We start from the raw sequence: 19,023 nt of genomic DNA on the forward strand, positions 1-19,023 counted from the left end.
TGCCATAACATGTACCTTAAGATGTAGGAGTGGCTGTGGAGCCAGATAGTGGGCACATGTTGGAAGAATTTTGAGGAGAATGATAGGGAAAGCCTAAATCACTAATTTTCTGTTAATTTGTTACTCAACAATAGAAAACTAATACCCTATGGATTACTGGCATTCCATTTCCCACTGTTAAGGAGCTCAGCAATGCATTTCAGCCCAAGGACATGACTCACCCAATCCCCAAATCCTATTTTTGAGGGTCTATTTCCTGGGACCATTCCTGGGACAAATTTCTGTATTTTTCAGGGTCCAGTCAGGAGAAAGAAACCACGGCAATTACTTTAACAGAGAATTGAATATAAAGAATTGCTAAGTAGGTGTAAAGTTGTCAACTACACAGCAGAAAAGGTAAAAACCCAGCACTAACTTATCATGGAAGCAGCTTTCTCCTCTAGGGCTGTGGAAACAAAAAAAGGGGGCTGGAATAATTAGAACTCAGAAGTTTGAAGGGAGGGTCCCACGGAGGTGAAACTCAGATCTCTGAGGGAGGGATGTTGCTTGGTAGGTGCTGGTGTCTCTGAGTTCAGAGGGTGGTCCCCATGGAGCTAGGACCCAGACCCCCGAGGAGAAGGCACAAGCTGGTGCCTGTGAGGGGGTGTGTGAGGCTGGTTCCATGAGTGACAGAGACATTGCAAACTGGTTTCAACTTCTGCTGTGGGAAATAAACTGCCGCCATCAGAGTGCAAAAAGTTGCTAGGAGATCTCCCAGGAACAGGAAGCCAACGGAGCCGAGAAGAAGCCCATAGGAAAGATAGTCCCCTTTCCTCCTCCAGCCTTGGGCTTCCCTTTAGTGTCCTTATTGGAAGATCTTGCTAGGGAGCCAGCTAGCAAAGCAAGCACAGGATTTGTCGGGTTCCAGACCTGCATCACACGGTAGGATATAGGAGGGTGGTTTGGAGCTGAGAGACGGAGAGCTTAATAGCTGGCACAGTCATATAGGTTCATACGTCACAACTGCAAAGGTCAGGAACGAATAACGCTGTGTTAATAGTGAGCCAGTAACTTACAGGAAAGGCTCCGGGTTTCGAGACCCACACAGGGTATCTCTGTTTTTGTTTGTTTGTTTGTTTTGGTTTGTCCTCATGGGTAAACTCTCCCCTTGACTGTCAGGCAGGATGTACACACTTATCCATAATGGAAGCAAGGGAAGGTGTCAGTTTTGCTTCCAAAGACAAAAATTATTAACATTTCATTGTTAACATGCAGCTAAGGAGAATCTACTATTCTTCAGTTCAGTTGTCTTCTTCTTTTCCAATTCCTCTCCCACTGAAACAAAACAAACAGACAAAAAGGTTTCGTACTTCTTGGGAAAGAGGCTAAGATTATCTAAATAATAAAAGAAAGAAAACAGGTGAAGTGGGGAAACGGAAAAATCAAAGTTATTCAGAGCTAGGCCTGAAGAAAGTGTTTGGAAATTGCGTGTGAGAAGTTCTGGAACTTTCTCAGGATGCAAGAAATTGCAGAGTGGAGGGAGTCGAGAAGAGCTAATGTGGGTTATGTGTTGGCTCTCCTTAATGTTCTTTAAGCAGCTGGAGTAAAGAGTGGAATCTCTTATTAATTATGTTTCACTATCTTATAGTGAGCTTTAAATGTGGCTCTGTGTTTATACTGGACATGGGCTCCTGGATTCTTAGGGCTGCATGACTTTATTTTGCTCACAGATGCGTTAACTCTAAGCTGAATTCTCATTACTCAGGCTGTTCACATCCCTGTCCATATTCTCCAGGAAAGATTATTGCACAGTCACCTGTTCTAACTAAAGGTTACCACTTCTTGTATGATTTATGGTTCTTTGGAAATTAACACAACTGCTTTTGCAAACAGTATCTTAGGGGAGGTAGGCAGGGCAGCCATTAGCTATTCTGATGAAACCAGGGCCGTATTGTGACCTCTGCTTCAGTTTCTTCCAGTGCTGCAATCAAGGTGTCAGCCAGGCTACTGCCCTTTCAAGGGGTGGCTGTGAGGAATCCCTTTCAAGCTCGCTGTCATGGGTGTTGGCAGGATTCAGTTCCTCTCTGACTGTTGGACTGAGACCTCAGTTCCTTGTAAGCTATTGGCCAGAGGCTTCCCTTGCTTCCTCATCATGTGAGCTTCTCCACAGAACGTTTCAAAGTATGGCACTGGTGTCATTAGAGTGAGCAAGCAAGAGGGCTGACCTTGCGGTCAGCACTTTCCCACCAGCCTTTGGCTGCTTGCAGGGAGCAGGAGCCTGTGAGATAAGGGAATCCGCAGATGGCTGTCCTTGGTTGTCTGCGTCCATGGTGGATGGTGGATTCTGGCGCCAGGAAGCCGTGGAGTGGGGGTCTGGGAAGCTTCAGCTTCTTGATATTCTCTGGACAACAGTTTCCCTGTAATAAACTTCAGGGATCTGTGATGAGCTAAAACTTTAGTGGGAGCCCAGCAGGAGCCCACCTGGGCTTTAACAATTTGTAACTTCTACTTGGTTGAAAAACCCAGGGAGTCATAGGCTAAAGAAACAGACATTTACATATGAGTGTCACTAAAGAAGCAGGAAAAGGGGATGAGGGCTTTTGGTTTTAACCCTATACATGCTGGGTTTAATGTAGGGCCACAGATATCATGGCCGATATTAATTAAAAGCCTATAACACCAGAACTGAGGTGGGTCCTGCCAACTGTACTGATACTAGGCACCAGGAACACAATGAAAGGACTCCAGAAAAATGCTACCCCCACCGTTACCCTCTGTTCAAAGACTCAAAATTACTTCACTCATGTGATACTTAACATGGGAAGAGGGGGAGAGAGAATGTCTTTTATCCCTCTGTGTCCCAGGGAGGCATTGTTCACTATTCTCTACAACTTTTCTTGGCCAATGTATCAAAAAGCTACTTGGCATTTCTGCATTGGTTCCTTAAATTTCTATTTATTCCAGACTTGGGACACTTGCTTGTCACAGGACCCCTCCCTAAAAATGGCAAATAGAGGGGTATATATTATTGTGTCTACAAGTAGACCTAAACCAGAACAAATAGAAACCGAGTCTCCATTGTCATCAGGATCTATTGCTCAAACCAAAAAGGCTCCTGATGTGTTTGACTTGACTAAGATCCATTTTAATCCTATGTACCCCAAACTAGGTTTAGGAGACCAGAAAATAACCCCCTCCCCATTCTTCCTCTCTCTCCCCAGTCACCTCTCATAAAAACATGCTTCTCCTGGATCTTATGGTGCCTGCTTCCCTGGTGGGTGGAGGTGCGGGCCTATTTGGGTCATGCTTAAGTTCACAGGGCTTAAAGTTTCCCAAACTGTAGTGTGCCCAAGAATATACTGGGGGAAAGCTATTCAGTATGCAGATTGCTGAGCTTCACTCCTAGATGTTGATTTCCTAGGTCTAGGAAGGGGCCTGAGTAATTTGCATTTTTAAAGTACCCCAGGTGATTTTGGTGGATGGGGTCAATGGGTGTCACTTAGAGAAAGACAGGCCTAAATGTCATAGGTGGATAAGCAAAAAGATCACATGAGAGTTTTAGGAACATGATTTAGAAGGCAGGGTGAAAAAGAGAGGAATGAAGACAACTTTGGAAAGCCATGGCAGTATGGTTTTCAAACTTTCTGCTCATGACCAACTGTAAAAAATACGCTTCAGATCACAGTGACACAGACATGAAAAAAGAAACAAGTATGCTTTCCAAAACAGCATTCTTCCATTATGAGATGCACTCCGTGCCTCTATCCTTTTCTCTTCTATCTTCAGCAGTCGCCCTCAGTGTGGGATTTTGTCTTGAAAGGAGCTTTGCCTGGTCGTCTTTACCCGTTCTCGCGGCCCAGGCTGGCTGAGCTCTTTTCACACTTCACTGAGGACCCTCCGCTCTCCCTCTCCTGCACTGGACAAACACGTCTCAGTTGCAGCGGCTGGTCTGACATGGGTCCGCCATGCTTCCCGGGGAATATCTGCTTGCTGTTTGGGGGCTCTCCTGTTCTCAGGTCTGCCAGACACTCCGCCGTTTCCCTCCGCTTCCTCCTGCACTGACCCCAGACCACACAGCTCTTGTGGCCGTGGGTGTTCATCTCCACTCTTTGGTGTTTTCAGGTCTGTGGAGAGACCTTGCCGCTGGGTTGTGTTGTAAACGTTGTCCATGAGTTTTTGCTTTTGCCATCAAGTTTCTCTGTTTTTTTGTGGGAATTTGGAGAGTCTCAAAACCGTGCTACTGCCACTGCCACTTTCACACTGATTTTCTCTATAATGTTATACAATCTGTGTATCTTTAAGCAATATATTTTGAATAGTTTTGCCTTGTTATTTGAAAGTTATATAAATAATCATGGTCTTCCATACCTTCCTTTTTGGCCAAACTTTATGGTTTTGAGTCATTCATAAGTTATAAGCTGATACTTATAACTATATTCATTCCTTTTTGCTGATGTGTTATATTATATGGATATATCACATTCTCCTGTTATAAAACCTTTTTCAGTTTATGCTAATTATAAAAAACACTTTGATGAATATTCTGTACTTGTCTTCTAATACACGTATAGGATCTTCTGAGGAAATATACCTACGTAGATGTGAAATGACATTATTTTTAATTTAATAAGGAAGTTGAACATCTTTTCATGTGTTTACCCACCAACCATGTTTCCTCCTGTGTGAAATGCCTGTTCGTGACCTTTACACATTTGTCTATGGGATAGTTTGATTTTTCTCTTATTGATTCAGAAGAGTTCCTTATGTACTCTTGATGCCAGCCCTGATATCAGTTCCCCTACATTAAACCCAGCAGATATGGGATTAAAACCAAAGTACTCATTCCCTGCTTACTCCCTGGCTTCCTGGCCCCAGAATCCACTATCCACCATGGAGACAGATAGCCAAGGATAGCCACCTGATTTCCTTACCATCCTCCTCCCTGTAATCAGCCTTACAAGGCCGAACGAAGGCTGGTGGGAAAGCTCCAGCAAGGCCACAGACTCTCTCCTCCCTGCAAACAGAGACATTCCTTGCAAATAAAACACCTCGCCTCTCATCTTTTGGGGAGATGAGACAAAACAAGAGAAATTTGAGGGCTCACTCTGGTCTCCTGGCTGACGTCAACTGAGATAAAACCTCTTTCCTTGCTATAGGCCTGGCATTTATTTTTATTTGGCCCTTCTTGTGCGGTGGGTGAAGAACCTATGTTTGGAGCCAGTAGCACTCTGAAATTTAATAATTCCTTGGTTATATGTTCTACAAATATCTTCTCCCAGTTTGTGCTTTGCCGTTTTTTATTCTCTCCTTGTCTTTTCAAAGAACACAATTCTTAATTTCTATGTAAGAAATTTTATCAACCTTTTGTTTATGAATTTTGCTTTTCATGTCTTGTTTATGAAATCCTTACCTACCCTGAGATTATAAAGATATTGTATATTCTCTTCTAAATGTTTTAAAATTTGGCTTTTTCATTGATCCATGTGGAATTGATTTTTGTATGTAGTTTGAGGTAAGGACCCAAATTTAATGTTTTGTACACAGATAATTGTTTCAGCACCATTTCTTAGATATTTTGTCCTTTCTCTATTGATCTGCATTGCTGAACATTTTTATGCATGCATGGATCTGTTTGTGGGGTCCCCTTTCTCTTTCACCGAGCTATTTGTCTATCTCTGCCCCACAATAGTTTAATGAGGAGAGCTTTAAAATACATTTTGATAGCTGAAGGACAAGTTCTCCCCTTCCCTAACCTCACAGGTGCTGCCTCCCTACCATCCTACCTCAAGAATTTCTCAACAATGCCTCTTTCTCTCTCTCCCACAAGCCAAATTGGAACAAAAACAGTCCCAGACTGCAGAACTAGTTTTCCTAACCCGCGTGAAGCTTGCCCAGCACCCTGTGTTGATAGCCATAAGCAGGTATTTGTTCCTAGGTGCGTTTGGAAATGCTAGTAGTATTATCTAGGCTTTCTGGATTTTTCCTATGAGCAAAAGCATTTAAAAAATTAATTGCTGGGGCTGGCCCCGTGGCCGAGCGGTTAAGTTCGCGCGCTCCGCTGCAGGCGGCCCAGTGTTTCGTTGGTTCGAATCCTGGGCGCGGACATGACACTGCTCATCAAACCACGCTGAGGCAGCGTCCCACATGCCACAACTAGAAGGACCCACAACAAAGAATATACAACTATGTACCGGGGGGCTTTGGGGAGAAAAAGGAAAAAATAAAATCTAAAAAAAAAAAAAAAATTAATTGCTAATCGATTGTGGAGAAATGTCTGTGAGAATTGCAGGGATCAGATTAATCTCTATCTAATTTGCAGCTAGAGAAGTTAAGGCAGAGAGAGATTACAGAAAGCTTCTAAAGTAATCGAGTTAATAAGAAATGAGGTTGAAGGTGCCTGACTCTCAGGTTATTCCCTCCTCTTTACTGGGGAATGCTGATGGAGTGTACTCTTATACTGTAAAGGTCAGAGTGCAAACTAGTGTTACGAATGTGTCACCAGCTTTCTAGGCCGAGAACTGCCTTTGGGACTCAAGTTTCAGTGAGGACAAGAGGGTTGCAGCCATGCTTTCTTCATCTACATCTACAGACTGAAGTTGGGAGCTTCTCTCTCACTCAGCAGCTACCATCCATCGGTCACCTACCTAAGTCCAGAACTTCTAGGAAAAATGGGAGGGGAGAGGTAAGGCAGCAAGTCAAAGGGAAGAATGGCAAAGATCTTTGGAGGAGCAGGTACCTCAAACAGGCTTGAGGGGTTACGAGAAAACTATCTTTGAGTTAAGAGAACAATGCCTGATGGGGCCGGCCCAGTGGCGCAGCAGTTAAGTGCGCACATTCCGCTTTGGTAGCCCAGGGTTTGCCGGTCCGGATCCCGGGTGTGGACATGGCACAGCTTGGCAAGCCATGCTGCGGTAGGTGTCCCACATATAAAGTGGAGGAAGATAGGCACGGATGTTAGCTCAGGGCTAATCTTCCTCAAAAAAAAAAAAAAAAAAAAAGAGAGAGAGAACAATGCCTGTACTGCAGTTATCTTAGGGTAAGAATTGGGATTCTGTAAACTCACCACGAGTGAGCTTTACCCCCCTCTTCTTCCTGGGCGCCCCCGCCCCTCCCCATCCTGGTCTCACCTCCCTTCCTCTCTGCTTACCTTCTCAGAAACTTCTGTTCTTACAGATGTCTTTCAACACAAGTTCTTTTTTGCTTTTAGAGGTTTTTACCCCACTCTAGTACTCTTGCTAGGGCCTCTCACAGGTTCTTCATGATAATGCCCAGTACAGACTGTAACATAGTAGCAAATGTTGAAGTTCACAGCAGGCTAGAGGAGGAAACATCTGCTATATTTTATCTTAAGTGTTTACCTACACACCCACGTATGCAAAGTCATTTAATCACAGGAGACATTATTGTCTTGAGGATTTAAGACATTTTTCTTTTGCTAAGTCAGATTTGCCATCAGAACTGTTGCTCTTTAAATAATGTAGGAAAATGTTTGTCATGCCCTGTCTTTAAATACCCACTAGATGTTGCTAAAGGGCTGAGGAAAAACCAATCTTCACTTTCATCCAAGGCTTCTGAGTTCCTGAATTTGAGCTCAAAGGAACCTTAGAGCTGTCAGAAATAGTAAAGATAAAAGCCTAAACCCAGAAAGAGGAAGCATAGCTTCAAAAGACAGGAAGGAAGTAAAACTGGCCGAGGATGACTGAATATTTATTTAAAGGCAGCATTGGCATAGTTGAAATGTGTGTATTAGCATTTTGATATCTGTTTGTCAACTAAAGAACAATGTTGAATCTTTAGAGATTATTGCTCCCCAGGCATCTGAAACTTGACTGAAGTTTCAAATCAGGTTTCAAAAAACAGTGCAAACATTCTGGGCATCCTAATTTTTTATTATTTTTAAAATGGCCTTTTTCCAGGTGCCCGGCTAGCTCAGTTGGTAGAGCATGAGACTCTTAATCTCAGGGTCGTGGGTTCGAGCCCCACGTTGGGCGCAGGCACTTTTTGCAATGCTTACCTCCCAACTTAATTTCTGAACACTCATGTAATCTCCAAAACAAGGTCCCTCACCGCTAAAATTATCTCTTTCAGATTATAAAAGTATCACATTACCATTTAAGCAACTAGGAAAATGTAGAAAATTATAATGGAGAAAATAATTACCCAGAACTCTACCACTCAGGGTGACTATTTATTTGTTAGCATTTAGCACATTTCTTTCCCTTCCAGTTTTTTCCTATCCTTTTTAAATATAAAATATTGTATATATAGTATATGTATAGATATATACATCCTAAGGAGGCTACGAAACATAATAATACGCTAGACAACACCTGTGATGTACTACCAAACTCAAGACGTAGAACGCTACCAATTCTTTTAAGTTTCCTGTGGACTCTTCCCCGTACCACTCACCTGCCTGTCCCAGAGAGGGAATCACTACCCTGAATTATCTTTTCAAATTATCCTTTTATTTTGAGTTTTACCATATATGAATGGGTCCTAAATAATACTGTTAAGTTTTATTTATTTTTAAGTTTTGTAAGAATGGTTTGTAAAACTCATTCACGTTAATATGTTCATTCCTTTTCTCAGCCATAAGATATCCCTCATATAATACACTACAATTTATTTAACCATTCTCCTCCTAATGAGCCTTTAGTTCTGTTCCCCCATGGGAGGATAATTGGGTTGTTTATATTTTGGGGCTATTATGAGCAATGTTACACATCTGTCCTGATACCCATGTGTAGAGATTTCTTTAGGAGTAGAATTACTGGGTTATAGGACGCTTGTTCTATGATTTACCCCAAATTACTTTTTATGTACGTAATGAGGTTGGAGACAAGGTTCATTTTTTTCCCATGTGGATATCCAGTTGTTCCAGCACCTTGTGTTAAAAAGGTTGGACTTTCTTCGTTTTATGACTTGGCATTTCCACTTGTTTTTAAAACAGTCATGGCATGTTCCCTGATAGATGACAACTGTCGGAGTTAATGTTGAGAAAGCATAATTAGACTATAAGGTGAGTGTTTGTCTCTTCTCCCACCATTTGTATCATGAAAAAATGTGAATGTGTGTTCTTTAGTTTAAAACATCACACTGTGAACAATGATTATGAAAGGGGAGGTTGGCTCAGTAGAGGAAAGCATTAAATGAGATGAGAGAAGTTTTCCAGACAGAGAAGGGGAAAGGACATTCCAGGTAGAAAGGCGGAATGTCACGTCACAGACACAGAATGCCATGAAGCTGGAACAGGCTCTTCAGTGGGTAGTGCATCCCAAGAAAGAGAAAAATAACATGATCTCTTTATGGCAGTTTAAAGTTGAGACCTGGGTGATCGTTTTTTACAAGCCAGTCACGTGACTAGGGAGGCAGTAGCCAGCCCTGGTGGCAAGCCTTGACTGAGGTAATTATGCACAGGCAACGCAACCCAATCAACGCAAGCCCAAGGAGAGCAGCCGTTATTTTGTTTTGTCACCTTTCTCCTTCAATGATCCTTCTACCTTCTGTCTTTCTTTCTTGTCCTCCGCCCTCCAGTCTTCCACCTTTCACGTGGTCTTCCTAATATAATGTCCGTATTGTCGAATGAAGGACTGACTCACTTTCCTCCAAGGAGGACTCTCAGAGAACTGAGACTTCCAAAACATATTCGACACATTCTTCTTTCTTCCCTGGTTCTCCTCCTCCCCTTAGCTGACCACAAGTCGGACCCCTCCAGAAGTGGAGTGCAGGGAAGACAGAGAGATCGGGGGAGGGAGGCAGGGAAGTTCTTAGGAAACTGGCGTCCAAGGTGTACCGGAGCCAGCTTACACTAGTTCCTAAGAGCCAATTGTTAAATTTTCAGGAATTTGCAAGTCAGTTATTAAATGTAGTCACGACTAAAAATTAAAGTACATAAACTTATAATTGAACAAATCATATTAAAAATAAAGGCAATGACTACAAAAACTCATTACTTCCTAATTATTCTGTTACACTTTACTATGGGGTGAGAATTTGTGGTTACCTAAGTGGAGAAGGGGAACCAAGAAAGAAGAAATAATGTGTAGAATAAGTTTTGGAGTATTTACACCACAGGAATCTGCAAATTCTACAAATTAGAGCTTTTCTTCCACAGACGGCTGGTTATTAAACATTTGCCAGCACAGCCCTGAGTGGTATTGTTCTAAGGCAGGTTTTCAATCTCTGGGTCTGGCATTTGTTTAAAGCTGACTCTTTTATAAGTGATTTTGTAATGTTTTTGGAGACCTGACCTACCACGGGTGACCCCTCACCTGCAGTTTCCTTGATCAGGGAGGACCGACCCTGTGTTGATCATCTCTCACTCCGTCTTGGGAATACAGAAGGCAGAAATCCACTCCATCTTCCCTGCTGAGGACTCTTCCCCCTCCAGACCGAAATTTGGGCAGGATGTAACCAGGCTGGTTCTCTCTTGTGCAGATCCCCTAGCTGGCTCGTGAGAAACTCTCTGCCTGAACAAATTCTGGTGGTGCACACCCATCAGTCCCTTTGCTCTACCATCAGAGCCAATCATGGTTTCTCACCCGTTAGCTTTCTCAGCTGTGAATCAGATTTAAGCTTCTGTCTGGCCAACTACTCTTCTTTCAGTCTTCTCGCATCTCCTCTGATGCTTTCCTCTACTGAGCCAACCTCCCCTTTCATAATCATGGTCCACAGTGTGATGTTTTAAACTAAAGGACACACACTCACATTTTCCCTAATACAGATGATGGGAGGAGAGACTAACCCTTACCTTATGGTCTAATTATAGTTCATCAATATTTAACTCTGTCACTTGTCATACATCAGGGAACATGCCATGACTGTTCTAAAAATAAGTGGAAATGCCAAGTCATTAAATGAGGAAAGGCCAACCTTTTTAACACAAGGTGCTGGAACAACTGGATATCCACAAGCGAAAAAAATGAACCTTGTTTCCTAACTCATCACATACACAACAAATAATCTGAGGTAAATCACTGAATGAAATGGAAAGTTAGAACCAGAGTGTTTTCAGAAGGAAAAAAAGGGAGAATATCTTCATGACTTTGGCTTGAGCAAAGATTTCTAACATAAGGCACAAAAAAGCACTGTATGGGTTCTTCAAATTCATGAACTCTTAGGAACTCAGAACGTGAACTCATTTGGAAATAGGTTGTTATAGTTGCAAACAGTTCTGTTAAGATGAGGTCATACCGGAGTAGAGTGGGCCCTACTTCAACATGACTGATGTCCTTGTAAGGAGAGGAGAAGCGACAGAGAAAGAGACGAACAGGGAGAACGCCTCTTGACGATGGAGGCAGAGATTGGAGCAAGTCATCTGCGAGCCAAGGAACGCCAAGAATTGTCAGCGACACCAGAAGACAGAGAAAAGCACGGAATAGATTCTTCCTAGAACCTTCAGAGAGCATAGTCCAGCTGATGCCCTGATGGCAGACGTCTGGCCTCCAGCATGGTGAAATAACGAATTTCTGTTATTTTAAGCCTTCCAATATGTGGTCACTTGTTATGGCAGCCCTAGGAAACGAACGTAAGCACTCAGCATAAAGGAATGAAGTTGATAAATTGGAAATCACCCAAATTTGCTGACCAAAAGACATTATTCAGAAAATGAATAGCCAAGTTAAACATACACCTGCCATAGGACCCAGCAGTTTCATGCTTTAGGTTTCTACCTAAGACAAACGAAAACATATATCCACAAAGAGACTTCAACAGAATGTTTACAGCAGCTTTATTTATAATAGCCCCCACGCTGGAAACAACTCAAATGTCCATCAGCAGGAGAATGGACTAAACAAATTCGGTATGTTCATCAATGTCATAGTACTCAGCAATAAAAAGGAATGAACTGATACAAACAACATGGGTGAATCTCCAAAACATTAAACCTAGTGAAAGAAGTCAGTTAAAAAAGATGCATACGGTATGATTCCATTTATAGAAAGACTACCCTATGGTCATAGAAAAACCACTCTGCATGATAGAAATCAGAAACTGCTTGCTTGGGGATAGGCATTGAGAAAGGACAGGAGAATGGAAATATTCTTTATCATGTTTTAAGTGGTAGTTACCTAAGTGTATATATATATATATATATATAGTCAAAAATCATTGAACTGCATTGTTTCACTACATCAAAATTCTGATTAACCTCTTGTGGCTGAGATTTTTGTCGTCTTCTACATTGGCAGACCTGCTAATACATTAGTCTAAACATGTTTACATGGCTTTTTCAGTTATACACAAAGAAATGTGTGTAAATCTGACAATCTCCTCAGTCCAAAACCAATTAAAATTTTTATATTTCTATTATGTATTATTTATGTAAATTATACTTTTAAGATTTGAGCTATTGCTTGCATATTACCTTTTCTACACATACAACTCCCGTTCTCCTCCTATAGGTTGCGTATGCTATTGTAAGAAATAAATATAGAAACATACAATGGACCAAAAAAACCCCACCACACAGTGAACTGAGCACTAAGGTCCATGCATTTCGTTAGCATATGCAAATTATACCTCAATAAAGAGAAGCAATAAAAAACAGTTTATGCTGTTCTGCAGTAGCAGGGTCGGGGGGGTGGGGGGCTCGCTGTGCTTGGTACCCTCTTATTTCCTCAATCCCCCTAACCAACCTCGAATGAACATACAGTCTAAGATAAAGCCATAAACTTGCTGTGTAAGCAACTGAGTGACAACCGTGTTTGCTATTCAAACACAATCTTTCGTGAAGTTTCATAGCTCTCACTTTGAGGAGATTGTCAGCTTTAAGCCTTTCCTATACGGAATTCCAGAGCTGTCACTGTTGTTTTGCTCTTTGCTTTATTCTGTAAACAATGTACCATGGGAAGCTACACATGTCCATATAAATATATCTGTATTTCATTCTTTTTAATGACAACACAGTATCCCACTGCATAACCCCCTATTGATGGACATTTAGGTTGTTTCCAACTTTTCAAAATTACAGTTGGTGCAAGTATACTGGTAACATAGGAATACATTTCCTAGAGATAGGAAAGACCATCTCTAAGGGTGTAGTAGGTCATATGAAACATTTTGATAGATGTTGCAAACTACTCTATAAAAAAGATTGAACCAGTCTGCTCTCCCTCCAATGGTGTATGAGAACTCCTGTTTTCCTCACAACCTTGCCAATACTGAGCATTATCAATCTCTTTTATTCCTGTCTTTGCCAACCTGATAGGCAAAACAAACAGATAGACCTTTCATTGGCTATTTTAATGTGTATTTATTTAATTATGAGTTAGGCTAAGCATCTTTTAAAATCTAATGCTTTAGCCAGTTACTACTACAGAGAAAAGATATGTGGAGAGGAAGACAGAGAGAGAGAGAAAGGGAGAGGGAGAGAGAGAAATGCAGACTTCTTAGCACTTGGGCCATCAATGGGTATTATTTGCTTGGATAAGCAGACAAGGACTCTTTGACACTTGTCGAAACCAGTTGATGAAATCAATGTCATCTCACCAGGCTGTTGCATTTGAGTCTCTAATTCTTTGACAGTCCATCATGTCCTTGTCAATTACTTTGCCAATTTTTGATACCACATTATACTGTGTTTATATAGGGAAAATCTAAGAATCCTTACAAAACTCTGACAACAGTGGTTTAACATTTGTGTGTTCCGATATTGTTGCTTTTTTCATGTCATCATAAATTATAAAATGTGATGTATTTCTTATTCTTAGACAGATGATCAATGTATAACTGTTGCCCCTTAACTATGTCTCCTCGTATTTCCACTTCTAAATGAATATATTATTCACAGTCTACTAGTCAGAGCTATACAATGAATAACTATAATGACAGAGATCAGCAGAATAGCAACAACGTCTTACAGGCAGCCTGGGCCATGGGTTGGGGAGGCTTGTTGTAATTTACCGCTAGGCCTGTCGAGTCCTGATTCTCCTTTTTGAAATGCCGAGTGTTTTTGCCATCATCCTCTGCTGATTTCTTGGGCTTCATTATAATATATCTTTTTTGTCAGTTGCCAGAATAACAGATGCTATTCTTCAGAGGCTTTTCATCATGCAATATCAATTGTATATTAGGCTACTGTCTTAAACTTCATAGTACTTTTAACTTTTTGAAGTGTTTTTGTATCTGTTTTATGCAATTTTAAAGTAAAATTGAGCTTTTGTCTTAAATTCTGCACTAAGAAGGGACATAATCTGTAGGCGTTGTGGTCAGCATATCTCTACACACATGAATCAACTAAAAGGATCACTAAAAAAAACAAATTTGGGTACTGAACAAACATCTAATCCTGTGTCAACCTGCCTTTGTGTGTTCCCATGTTTGGCAGTGTTTGAGAAAGGGTCTCATGTATACTGACTTTTCTGGTTGCTTACATATTCTCATCCATTGTTTAATTCACAAAACAGTTCTAATTTGTGCTAAACACCATGTGAATTGCTTGGGTTAATGGACAGCAACATTTTTTTCTAAAAAAAATCTAAATCTTTGAGAAAATGAAGGTTCTTTTTGGAAAATGTATTTAGAATACTTGGTGAAACACTTTATATACCTGTAATGGGGGGGGGGGCGGATATTACTTTAGGTGAAAAATGGCTGTTGGATTTACTCTCAGAGATTCATATTGTGTTATATTTATTTAAATCAAATCTTCCATGAAAGTTTCATCTCTTACAGTTCTGGGATCTAAAGTCACCTGGATAGGATGTGAATGACATGAAGTTATAGGCAGGAAATAATTTTGATTATAAAAGTAAAATACATTGTGTAACCACAAACTGAGACTTCTTTTTCAAACTCCACACTTTCAAACAAGTCTCATTACATTACACCTTGTTCTTACTTCGCTTCCTGCTTAATGCTGGAGCTTCGTCTCATACCCCGCTGCCCTGCTCCTCAGCGTCCGGCACACAGGCCTCCTTCCTGTCCTTCCACCACGTTTCAGGCCTTCGCACTCATGTTCATCCTTTAGGTCTTAGGTCCTCAGAGAGGCTTTCTCTGACCATGTTCTCTAGCTCAGCATCCTACTTATTCTTTTCAGGTACACATCACTCCCTGAATTATCTCATTTCCTCATGCACTTGTTTATCGTCTGCCTCATCCTCTAGAAGGCAAGGCCAGTGAGGGGAAGGTCCTTATTCTCAGCTCTCCTTCAGGGAGCTGAGCTTCACTAGCATTTGTGGTTTAGCACACATGCTGTTGGAAATGATTTTGGAATTTTTCTTCCAAATGAAAATCTGAGGTGGTGGAGCTGACGTTTTACTCTTAATTCACCTTTAAAACAAGTAAAGAATTCCCAAATAGGACTTTCTCTTGAAAGACTTATAGCCTAAATGGAATCAAGCAATGAAAATTTAATTACGGTTCTTAACGATTACTTGGTTTCATTCTATGAATTTAGTACACATCCTACTTTTCAAAGATTCAAATTTTGATATAATCCAATTTAATTTTATTCTTCCTAGTACTATTTATTTTTACAAATACTTGTTGGTTTAAAAAGGATGTAATGCTCTTCTCAGTGTTTTCTGGCTAATTCACTCTGTATTAGTATCTATATTAACAATCAATCTATTTTCCTTTTAACTATGTGGATTTTTTCCCTTTTCTTGGGGTCTCTTTCACTCTAAAAAACTTCCTATTTCCTCTTTTTTATCCCATGATATTTAACTGTTGAAAGAAACCAGGTGATTCATCCTATAGAATTTTCCATAATCTAGATTGGGTTAATTTTATCCATTTATTCCTATTGTATCATGCCAGGGGGAACATATTTTGTTGTCTCACTTTTAGTGATGTTGAGATTGATCAGTGGACTTAACTGTCGTCAGCCTGGCCCATCATTACAAAATTCTCCGTCAGCCTTTCACCTAGGAATTTAGGGCTGACTTAAACCTGGAGAATGCAGGTGGAGACGTGTGAAAACACAGAGGTCTAGTTCTTTGCACATTTTCACTGCCTAGCTATCACAGCTGCTGATGCCTATTGCCTGGATCCATTGTTTCATGGGTTGCAAAATCGTGATTTTATAATTCTATCACACCTACTGTATTTGTTAGCTGTTATTTTTGTACAAAAACATTTCCCCCTCATCGACTCTTTGGTTATCTCAAAATACAGTTTGTGTGGAAAAGGTAGGAAAAGAGCTTTTTCTCCCCTTTTATTAATTTTTAGGGTAATAAAATGGTGCCTAGCAACCTTCAAAAGCAGCCAGCTATTATTTTTTAATGAAGGACTGGGTTTTTATGCATGTGATGTATTTCAATTTATTTGAAAGTTTTTAATTCAAACTAATTCAAAAGGAAGCTGAGCTACATTTCAACACTGTCTGAGTATCTGGATCCTGCCATACCTGTAAGGTCCAGGTATTCCTGACAGTACAGTTTCATGACTCAACTCACCCCTTTTATCTGCTTAAACAACTTGAATTACTTTTTTTTTTTTTTTGTCATTTGCAGCCTAGATTCTTAACACAGATCTGTCCTTTCTTCCAGCTCTGTCCTAAAACTTTGATTTTATAAAAACTTTGGATTTTATGAAAACAAAAAAAGGTTTCTTTAAAATTACACTGGCATTTACGAGGATCATCTCTGCCACTCCTTCTTTGCGCTTTGAATCTTGGCAACTCTCTCGAATAAAATAAAAGAGCTGAAGATGCAAAAATAACTGACTCTTTTCCACCAAAGGAGAAATTATTTTAAAAAGGAATTTGAATTTCAGGCTCAGAAGTTTTCTATACTTAACTAAAGTCACCAGACGCCTGGGGCACGTGCTATTACTATAGAAAGTCACTTTCTTGCGGAACCGGGTATGCACCTTCCATTGCTGGAAATCACACTTTTTAAGAAGCGACCACAGAGCTCCACGATGAAAGCAGGGGATGAGCAGGAGCGTGGACAGGAATTTAGGACTGATACAAACTTGGAGGATGTAAGTGGAGAGGTGTGAAAAAAACAAAGAGGTCCAGTTCTTTGCCTATTTATTACTGTTCTGCCTGATTTACAGAGCTGAGATGAGGAGTATTTAAGTAAGTCTAAAAAACCACCACCAACCAAGGGCTTTAAACAGCAGCGGCTTAAATACGATCTAAACAGAAAAATAAGAATAACGGCAAAGCCCTTCCATGTGGTGAAAAGCAGTGAACCGGGGAGTCAGAAAGCTCTAGATCCATCCATTTACTCCACAGCCTTCAGAGACCCAACACAGGCCGGACGCTGGAGATTCCCAGCTAACGCCAGACCGGCGATGCGGAAGGGGTTGTCTTGCCCTGACTTCCTCTCCCTTGGAAGGTGGAGCTCCCTTGGCTTCGTTTAGAATTGGTTTGAACTAAAAACCTTCAAGCAGATTGAAATACATCAAACATATATCAATCTAGTACTCCATTTAAAAATAATTGGCTACTTTTGGAGGTTTCTAGGCACCACTATAATCCTAAAAATTAATAAAGGGAAAAAAATAAGGCATTTATCCTGCCTTTCCTACACGATCTATATTTTAGGGTAACCAAAAAGTTGATGAAGGAAAACTACAAACGCATCCATTAGATCAGTTGATCTAAAATCTTCCGATAAACACGTGCGCTTCGCCTACCGCAGGGGACACTCGGGGAGGGTTCAGTAAGAGGGGGCAGCACTCGCTGGGCTGCGGGTCGGGCGGAGCCTCGCTCCTTCCGGGCCTGGGTCTCACAAGCACCAGCGCCCTGCAGGTGACTCGGCCAGGGCGCCGTCCCTGCCGATGGCGTTAGGCCGGCTCACCCCGCAGTCGGTCTGCGGCACCGCAGCCTTTCCGGCCCACGTGCCCGCCAACCCACGGCCTCTCCGCCTACCGAACAAATAGGTGAAAACGCCGACAGCTGAGGCTCTGACGTACACCGCGCGGCTCCCCCTGCTGACGGCGCGCGGCCCCGACGTGCGGCGCGCGGCTCCCTCGGCTGGCGGCGTGCGCGTGCGGCCCCCACGTGCGGCTCCCCCTGCTGGCGGCGTGCGCGAGTCGCCCCGACGTGCGGCTCCCCCTGCCGACGGCGTGAGGCGTGAGGCCCCGACGTGCGGCTCCCCCTGCGGCAGGGCGCGGCCCTGACGTGCGGCTCCTCTGCCGACGGCGTGAGGCGTGCGGCCCCGACGTGTGGCTCCCCCTGCGGCGGCGCGCGGCCCTGACGTGCGGCTCCTCTGCCGACGGCGTGAGGCGTGCAGCCCCGACATACGGCTCCTCCTGCGGCGGTGTGCGGCCCAGACGTGCGGCTCCACCTGCTGGCTGCGTGCGGTGCGCGGCGAGACCGCCCAGCGGGACCGCCTCCCGGGCGCCGACCGTCGCGGCAGTCGCGCCCTCGGCCAGCCGTGCGAGGCCGGCTCCGGCCACGAGTGTTCTTTCTGGCTCGGCGCTTCCGCCGGCCCTCAGAGCGTCCTTCTGCGCGGGAAGGGGGCGTTGGAGGAGGAGGATAGGAAGACGCCGAGTGGGCGGCGACGATGGAGGCAGGCGCCCAGGCCCCGGACTGGGACAGTGATGAGACTGTGGTCGCGGGGTCGGTGACGGAGAGCGACCCGGAGGAAGAGGAGCTGCCCTGGAGACGGTGACGCGTTAGGCCGGGCCTGGCGGCGGGCGGCCCTGGGGCTGGCGTGGCCGGGCGCTCGCGGGCAGGCTTGGGGCCGGGCAGCCGGGGCTGGGCGAACAGGGGAAGGGACGAGACCGCCGCCCTAGCCCCCCGTTAGGGCAGAGTGAGCTGTGCAGTGCGCGGCCCTGAGTCCCTCTGCACAGGCCGAGAAGTCTTGGGTCTGGACTCCCCGGATGCATTTTGCTTCAAGCAGCTCGTGGCTCAGGTCTAGGAGATGGTTAACGTAGTTTCTCTCGGGAAAGGAATGTGTGATGGGGGAACTGGGTACTTCCAAACTGGAAACGGATCGTTTCATAAGGATCCCCAAAGCCGGTAGTTGAGCTCATCAAAGTTTCTAGAACATAGCTAGCCCTCTTTGCTGGATGCAGGGAAAGATAGAAGAGGGGAGGCCCCTGCCTTTGAGAAACCTCCAGGCCGGGAAAGACACCTGAGCA

General features: G+C 43.1%; 1 protein-coding gene, 1 long non-coding RNA gene and 1 other non-coding gene across 6 annotated transcripts in view; 2 read left to right on the forward strand and 1 right to left on the reverse strand.

Moving 5' to 3' along the window:
- The window catches only part of ANKRD31 (ankyrin repeat domain 31), a 174,280-nt gene that overhangs the window by 30,288 nt on the left and 124,969 nt on the right, over positions 1-19,023 (forward strand). For 2 of the 4 annotated variants that reach the window (XM_023618164.2, XM_023618167.2), the window contains exon 1: positions 17,894-18,547. The exons of 1 other annotated variant lie outside the window; for it this stretch is intronic. In XM_023618164.2, coding sequence (XP_023473932.2) covers positions 18,444-18,547 — 104 coding nt within the window. In that variant the 5' untranslated portion in view covers positions 17,894-18,443. Of the gene's footprint in view, positions 1-17,893; positions 18,548-19,023 lie in introns of those variants that run through there. One more of the 4 variants, XM_023618165.2, reaches the window with a different exon arrangement.
- On the reverse strand, positions 271-17,815 carry LOC138917525 (uncharacterized). Its single transcript, XR_011425726.1, has 3 exons — positions 17,572-17,815; positions 7,127-7,257; positions 271-1,314 (listed from the first exon to the last, which is right to left on the reverse strand). It is a non-coding gene; the product is annotated as an uncharacterized lncRNA (long non-coding RNA).
- TRNAK-CUU (transfer RNA lysine (anticodon CUU)) lies at positions 7,898-7,970 on the forward strand. Its single transcript has one exon. It is a non-coding gene; the product is annotated as a tRNA-Lys (tRNA).

The sequence above is a fragment of the Equus caballus genome, chromosome 14 (genome assembly GCF_041296265.1).
Source record: "Equus caballus isolate H_3958 breed thoroughbred chromosome 14, TB-T2T, whole genome shotgun sequence".
Classification (NCBI taxonomy): domain Eukaryota; kingdom Metazoa; phylum Chordata; class Mammalia; order Perissodactyla; family Equidae; genus Equus; species Equus caballus.